This window comes from Asterias rubens, chromosome 2 (genome assembly GCF_902459465.1).
Source record: "Asterias rubens chromosome 2, eAstRub1.3, whole genome shotgun sequence".
Taxonomy (NCBI): domain Eukaryota; kingdom Metazoa; phylum Echinodermata; class Asteroidea; order Forcipulatida; family Asteriidae; genus Asterias; species Asterias rubens.
Genome location: NC_047063.1, coordinates 6,615,297 through 6,623,251, shown reverse-complemented (window position 1 = coordinate 6,623,251; position 7,955 = coordinate 6,615,297). Strand labels below are relative to the sequence as shown.

Below are 7,955 nucleotides of genomic sequence, written 5' to 3'. Positions count from 1 at the left end.
CCAAAGTTGAAACAAACCCTGATTTTTTTCACGTAAGGCAAATGCTCCTTTAGGTTCGTTACGTCTTTCAGGTACCTTCTTCGACTTCCACACCATGGAAAAATTGTTCGGATGGCGTCATGTTTTAGAACTCTTCTCTTTATGTCAAAATGTATACTGTGTTCCGAATCAAAGTGTTTGCCGCACGGCGCTGGAAAAGACGTCGGATGGGACCACTTTGCGAACTGACCCTATCTTTAATTGTTTTGCTAGCATCCAGCAGCCATACACCTGGTCGACATTGCCGGGAAAATGCAAGAATTTCTTTTTTCTCGAAACGTACAAACTCACAACTAGGACGTGAATGCACGTACGTGCGCTCGATGTTCGATCGAGGCAAAGTCTGCCTCGATAACGTCACAAAAGGGGTAGGCGGAGTCATCCCCCACACAACTTTATTTATTATTTTAAACGTATACATCGTTCAAAACAATTACTCAACAAAATATTTTATTGTTCAGAAACATATACTCTAATGTTTGAAGAGTTGTTTTCTATTTCCAGGTGACTTTAATGAAAAACATGGTGATTAAATAAGTGTTTGGAATCATGTGTAAAAGCCTGCCGATAGAGGACGCCATCTACATTTCCACTAGTGACTTTTGTCTTTACTGCTGAAATCTACTCCGCAGCAGTAACAAAATAAAAGTAGCATTAAGTTCCCAAGAACCACACACAGCAAAGCACGAGGGTGCACCGTAATAATATAATCGTACATTCAGTGGAAAAAGCTTATTATTCATAATTAAAAAAATATTTTTTAGGCCAAGAAATACTTAAGAAATAGTATTAGTGCCTATTAACTATGGTTGGCCTGAGAGATAGGAAATTAGCATGTTAGAATAATCTAGTTGAAAAGTATTCGTCATTTGTTTTAACCCCTACTAGGGGTTTACAAAATCCGTTTGGCAAAAATAATACAGGGTCGAGTCAAAGATGGACCCTGCCAAAGATGGCTGCCGAATCATGGCGGGAAAATTATCACTTAATGCCACTTTGAAAAATAGCATCAACTTAACAGAACAGTGAACAACAGTGTGTGAAAAGGTTGACAGTTGCCCCCAATATTTGTTTTTTAGGGCAAGACCTAAATATTGGGGGAAAGTCAGCAAGTTTTGCGGCGACCGATCGAATGCATAGTTTAACTTCAAAAACGAGGGAAATGCCGGGAAAAACCTGCCAGCAAACTTTCCGTATCCTGCCACCACTCTTTTAAACATTTTTTACAAAAAGGAACATCTCATTAATGCGATACTATTATTTCATAACGAATGAAAAAAGTGGCGGCAGGATACGGAAACTTTTCCGGATAAAAAATGAAATGGACTCACCAATTTATGTCACACAAATCTAAGATAAGCCTACGCCTACTGGTGTTTTGCGTTTGTTTTGATGATAGTTCCATGATTGTCCAGTGTCCTCTGCAAGAATGCTAGAGTCTAGTTTATAGAAACGACAGCGGAGCTGAGAGAGTAGAGAGTTGTGTTTTTCTGGCCCAAAATCAGCCAAGAAGAAGCGCGCCCTCTCTTGGTCAATTTTGCCAAACACAATCATCTCTGTGTTTAGTCGATCTGCTGATCCATTTTGCAATAGCTACGTCGCACTAAAAAAATATTTTCTGACTTAACAGGGAAGGTAAGCTGTCCATAAACAATTTCCATTATTTTATCTTTCAATGTAATGCTGCAGGTATTTGAAACTTCCTCAATGCAGAGGCCATTGTCACAGACACGGAATGTACCACTACCAGTGGCCAGTGCAGTGCCAGTCATCATCATGGCAGTCGTTTGACCGCCGACACTGGCACGGCAGTGTTTCCATACAAATGACACTACAAAATACAAGACATAATAATATCCATGGATACTAATAAATACTAAGCGTATTATCACTTTATCAGGAACTATAAAATTAATATATAGTCTTTCGAATAGAAAGTCACATTGTGGTGTGTGCTGTTTTGCCTAGTATTATAGCTATCACTTTATCAGGAACTATAAAATTAATATATAGTCTTTCGAATAGAAAGTCACATTGGGGTCCTACTACTTGCCGTCAACTCGCCGTCAACTCACTTGCGCCGTCAACTCGCCGTCAACTCCTCCAATATACATTTAAAATCCACAAAAGAAGCATAGAACTGTAAAGTATCAGCTCAAAGAGCATTCGCGTAAGTTTTAGGTCATATTTCGGAATAAAAATTGATTTTTTTTCTCGTGAAAAAAAATTCTCGAAGCCAAAAAACTGTCGGCCGCCATCTTGCTTTTTCACAATGATTAGTCTTGGCCCAAGATGTCAATGATAGGTACTTTTTTTTTATCAACACAAAGTCGTTTTTGTGAATGAATTTGTACCGAAAACCATGAGAAATATCTAGTTTAGCCCAGACTTAACACTTCCGTGCCCCCTTTTTATAGATTTTTCATGTAAATTTAATGAGTTGACGGCACGAAAATGAGTTGACGGCGAGTTGACGAGTTGACGGCAAGTAGTAGGACCGTCACATTGTGGTGTGTGCTGTTTTGCCGAAATTTACTAGGATAGATTTTTATTTATTTGTCATGTTTGTTTTAGACTTTTGTGCTGGCTTGTTATTGTTGTGGAACTTCAACAATTTGTATTTTTAATGTGGTGAATACAATCTCTGTTGCTGTTCTGAGCTGTTATTGTTGATAACTACATCTCTAACCCTTAGCAATGCTAACTTGCCTAGTAATTTAAATTAGTATTTACTATTAATTAGTAGTGAGTGTAGTTGCGATAATCGTAACCCTCCATCCTCCCGACGGTCCTCCTCTCCGACCGTCGGGAGGATGGAGGGTTACGATTATCGCAACTATAATGAGTGTTGCTTTTTACATGTATTATTAAGTAAAATTTTACAGTCAGTCGCATAGATAGCAAAATTAACCAGTGGTTTTTGTTTCTAATTTGATCATGTAGTAATTAAGTTCATCAATCAAGAAAAGACACCACTGTGTGTGTATCATTGAAGACTAGACTTATAGAGTTGTCGGCAAGATGGCGTCCAAAGCACCTGATGTGGAGAGCATTGTTGATGACTTTCGATATGGCACCAACGTCGCTACAGCCCATGTATCCATCAGAATGGGTAAGGAAATAATTCAGTGGTTTTGGAGTTAATTAATGGCGGATAAATTGGTGGCGACGTGTGGAAAATTATCCCTGAAAAGAACCATTTGTTTCAACACAACGTTTCGATCAGTATGCTCTGATGTCCTCTGATCTTGACGCCAAGTTGAAGTAATGATTCTTTTCAGAACCACCCCAACTCACTTAGAGAAAGTCATTACATGGTGTTATCGCAAACCTTTCTATAAAGTATTTCCACCATGCAAACAGGTAATAATAATAATGGCTTCTTTATATATTATGGCGCTCTGGTCCATCATGCAGTGACGCTCATGGCACTCCAACACTATTACCCCCTGGTCACTGGGACTTAAATCATTCCTTAAACCATCTCAGCTCCCTGGGGATCGGGAGTATACAGCCTTGTGCAGCAAATGCACTACTCGGCTAAATCAATCACAAGAACCATCTCTGCTCTCACAGGTACCAATTTACCCCTGGGTGGAGAGAAGCAATTATAGTGAAGTGTCTTGCTCCGGGACACAAGTGTCATGACCGGAATTCAAACCCGGGATTCAAACTCAGTGCTTTTATCCGCTCAGCCACGACACCCCGTGAGGACAAGTCCAACGATCTTGACTTGTGTTTTTGTGCAAATATTGAGTCAGTAACTATTATCTCTAGACTGCTTTGGTCGACTATTTTTCACTTTGACATTGCTCTTTCTCCACCAGGTTTCTTGAGAAAAGTGTTTGGTATTCTGTGTACACAGCTGCTGGTAACAACTGTAGTGTGTGCCATTTTTATGTACACTGATGGCGTCAAGGCTTATGTACAAAACAGGTATGATGTCCTTGTCATGTGTAGTGCATGGCTTTTGTACAACAAATGTTACTTTATACTCTGCAGTATTCTGTATTGCTTTGGATTGGTCTTTATTTAATTTCTACTACACCCCCATGTGGCGTGTCGTGGTCAAGCTCTGGAGTTGTCAGCAGCAGAGTGTGGGTTCGAATCCTGGATATTACACGTGTGCCCTCAAACAAGGCACTTACTTTTCAAACCATACATACTAACCATGTTCCTAAAGTGGATGATACCTATGCCTACATCCTTACGGACTGTGAAGGGGGGGTAACCCTGTTTCAGCTCCAGGGAGTTGGTGGCAACATGCCCCACGTGGTAGTTGATTTGGGTCAGTTAAGTGTAGTCCTCTCCATGAAGTGGTCATCCGGCCTTGTCATGTTTTACAAGTACACATATTAATAGGATCCTTTTTTGTTAACAGTGCCTCATTAGTCCAGTGAGTATTATTATTCTAAAAATGGTAATAATCCGTTTTTATATAACGCTTTTTACACTCGAAGGGCGTCCCAAAGCGCTTCACATTATTACTCCTGGTCACTGGGCCTTAATTCGCTCCTTAAACCATCTCAACTCCCCGGTGGGGAGTATGCAGCCTGTGCAACATTAATATGTCCTACTCGGCTAAATCAATCACAAGAACCATCTCTGCCCTCACAGGTACCCATTTACCCCTGGGTGGAGAGAAGCAATTATAAATAAGTGTCGTGCTCAGAGACACAAGTGTCACGACCGGGGTTCGAACCCATTCTCTGCTGAACAGAAGCAGCAGAGCTTGAGTTTGGAGCTCTTATCCGCTCAGCCACCACACCCTGCGTGGAATACTACATTGTACATGGAATACTGAACTGTTAGTCCATGCACTGATTTCTGCACATTTCTGCAGTGTACTTATACTCACAATTGACACTGAAATTTTATGGGTGGGAGCTTTCATGAATGGGTGAGGTACATTGCGGATTGCAATAATGTTTGTTTTTATTTTTTATTCTATTTCAGCCAGGGGATGCTTCTGTTTGCATATATCTCTTCCTTCGCTCTTCTGTTCGCTCTATTCGTAAAACGTAGAGATTCACCAATTAACATGATTCTTCTGGCTCTGTTTGTAAGTAAAATATAAACTTTGGTTTCAGACAGGCAAATTCAAATTGCATTGAGCCTGGTTCATACTTCATGCGAATGCAAAGCGAATTTGTTGTGATTCCTGAAGATGTCAAAACTCTCCTTTCGTTCGCAGCGAATGTTTCGCAAAAGTTACGCACTTCAACTGCTGCGAATTATTTGTTGCCAATTTGTGATGTCAATATTCATATCGCATGGGCACTAGCGGGAAGTATGAACATGGCTTTAGGTTTTGCTCATGACAAGATCATGTTGGCAAAGCGTGACATTACAATACAAATCACAATTGTACAGTACTTGTGCAAGCTTGAGTTGAATCTTGGCACTTCAGTGAAGTTCACAATAATAATTATAATAATAATAATAATCGGTTTTTATATAGCGCTTTGTACACCATGTCTTAAAGTGCATCCAACATTTATTTCATTCCTTAAACCATCTCAGCTCCATGGGGAGTATATAGCCTGTGCTGCCAAATATGTAGCACACCTTGCTAAATCATTCATAAGGACCATCTCTGCCCTCACAGGTACCCATCTACCTGGGTGGAATTAAAATTAAGTGTCTGGCTCAGGGACACAAGTGTCAAGACCTGGATTCGAAACCCACACTCTGTTGAACAGAAACAGCAGAGCTCGAGTTCGGTGCTCTTATCCGCTCAGCCACTACATCCCACACTGACAGCTTATGATGGTCACAGACCCCAACCATAGCAATTGCTTAACATAAAATTGTACTGTGGAATTCCAGAGAGTTGTGTTATTTCCCTTTAACCTTTTCCCATGCATTTTTTGACCTCTAATTTTGTTTGATTTTGCTTTTGTTCCTAGACTCTGGTTGAAGCCTACAGTGTCGGTACAATTGTGACGTTTTACAACAAGGCAGTTGTATTGCAGGCCTTTAGTCTGACTCTAGTGGTTACGTTCAGCTTGACTGTGTACACCATGCAGAGTAAGAAAGACTTCAGCTCATGGGGTGCAGGGTATGTTATAGACTCACTTATTTCTCAAGACATTTTTCAAGCAATGATAAATTTTCTCCGAAAATAAACCTTGGACCGCAGTCTCGAGGCCTGTGATTTTAGCGTTGGGCCAATAAACTTAGTACCATACGAGTCGGGCGGTCTTTTTGAACAATATGTGAGAGAAACAGTAATACTATAGTTAAGTGTCTTGCTTATAAGGGATGCTGCAGTGAATACAATTAAAAAAGTTAATTTTACTGTCATTTATTTCTGATATATGTATTGAACATCAATAAAATGTGTTTTGTTTATTCCCGACATATCTGACTTGCGTAATTAGCGAATAAGTCATGCCCCCCTGCCATCGACGTCACGTCGGGAATTCAAACAATATCGTCGGCAAAAAGAGTCTGGTCCCTAACTACACGCGCCTAATTACCAGGCCACACAGTGCACACGTCTCTATATGCACACAGCCAGGGGGCCTGACGGCTCGGGTTACCGACATGACGTCACGTTTATGCAAATGAAGGCTCCCTTTTAAGGGCGGGGTGGGTTCTCCTAATCTCTTGAAAACCATTTTTAAAATACTTGCGCATTTAATAAAAAATATAAAAAAATATTTCAGGTTTAAAAAGTCATTTAAATGAATAAAAAAACACTGCAGCCACCCTTTAAGGACACAGGTGTCATGACCAGGACTCGAACCAACATTCTGCTGAACAGAAACACCAGAGCTCGAGTTCGGTGCTCTTATTCGCTCGACCACAACGCCCTTTCTATTACATACATGCCACCCCTTCAGGAAAAGATAATAAAGCCAGCAAAACTGTTTAGCCTATATTGGTTTTTTTTTTACATAGATTGTACTCCGCTCTCCTGATCCTCATCCTGAGTGGTCTCCTCCACATCTTCCTGCCTCAGAGCGACGCAGTCGAGTTCCTCATCTCTATCTTTGGTGCAATTCTCTTTTGTTGCTTCATCATCTTTGATATTCACATGATGATGCACAAGATCTCTCCAGAAGAATACATCCTCGCCTCCATCAATCTTTATCTGGACATCCTCAATCTATTTCTGCACATACTTAGAATTCTTGGACAGGCGCAGAAGAAGTAGAACGGCCTTCAAGCTTCTTGGTGTGTTCTCAAAATTTGCAACTCTATCTATTATTTTAAAGGCAAACCCAAATCTTAAAGGCAAAGTATACCTTTGGTTCCTTGGAACCATTTGATTGTATTTAACGTTTGAAATGGGGGTAGCGTTTTTGAGATGTTTTATGCAGAAAAGTTTCTCAGATTGAAATGTTTTTGAATCTCTCTCTCTCTCTAAAACCTCATTCTTTTGAAGGGATTTGTTTCTCCAAATGTTACATACTAATCAACAGATGCAGTGCTTCTTATAGAGCAAGTCTTTCTGGTAATTAATTTTTGAAGTAAATGCCAAAGGTATACCCTACCTTTAAGACACTGCCTATATTTAAAGGCAGTGCACACTATTGGTAATTACTCAAAATAATTATTAGCACAGCATTTTGAGATTTTTTATGTAAGACGCTATACTAAAAATAAATTATTACTATTATTATTTTAAGCACAAAGCCTTACTTGGTAACGAGTAATGGGGAGAGGTTGATGGTATAAAACATTGTGAGAAACGGCTCCCTCTGAAGAGCCATAGTTTTTGAGAAAGAAGTAATTTTCCACGAATTTGATTTCAAGACCACAGATTTATAATTTGAGGTCTCGAAATCAACCATCTAAGCGCACACAACTTCGTGTGACAAGGGTGTTTTTTTCTTTCATTATTATCTCACAACTAAGACGACCAATTGAGCTAAAATTTTCACAGGTTGGTTATTGAGATACACCAA

At 39.9% G+C, this 7,955-nt stretch overlaps 1 protein-coding gene across 1 annotated transcript; it reads left to right on the top strand.

The window, feature by feature from the left end:
- Positions 1-1,569: 1,569 nt before the first annotated feature.
- LOC117302936 (protein lifeguard 4-like) lies at positions 1,570-7,633 on the top strand. Its single transcript, XM_033786933.1, has 6 exons — positions 1,570-1,674; positions 2,983-3,151; positions 3,867-3,975; positions 4,996-5,101; positions 5,949-6,100; positions 6,946-7,633. Exons 2-6 carry the CDS (start codon positions 3,061-3,063, stop codon positions 7,199-7,201), a joined length of 714 nt encoding a protein of 237 aa, XP_033642824.1. The 5' UTR covers positions 1,570-1,674; positions 2,983-3,060; the 3' UTR covers positions 7,202-7,633.
- Positions 7,634-7,955: the final 322 nt, after the last annotated feature.

What these genes read in the sequence shown, in the direction of transcription:
- LOC117302936 (XM_033786933.1), top strand. Translation starts at nt 3,061, where the DNA reads ATGGCGTCCAAAGCACCTGATGTGGAGAGCATTGTTGATGACTTTCGA. An exon ending in AAGGCTTATGTACAAAACAG is followed by an intron (nt 3,976 to 4,995) that starts GTATGATGTCCT and finishes ATTCTATTTCAG; the next exon opens with CCAGGGGATGCTTCTGTTTG. An exon ending in TTCAGCTCATGGGGTGCAGG is followed by an intron (nt 6,101 to 6,945) that starts GTATGTTATAGA and finishes TTTTTTACATAG; the next exon opens with ATTGTACTCCGCTCTCCTGA.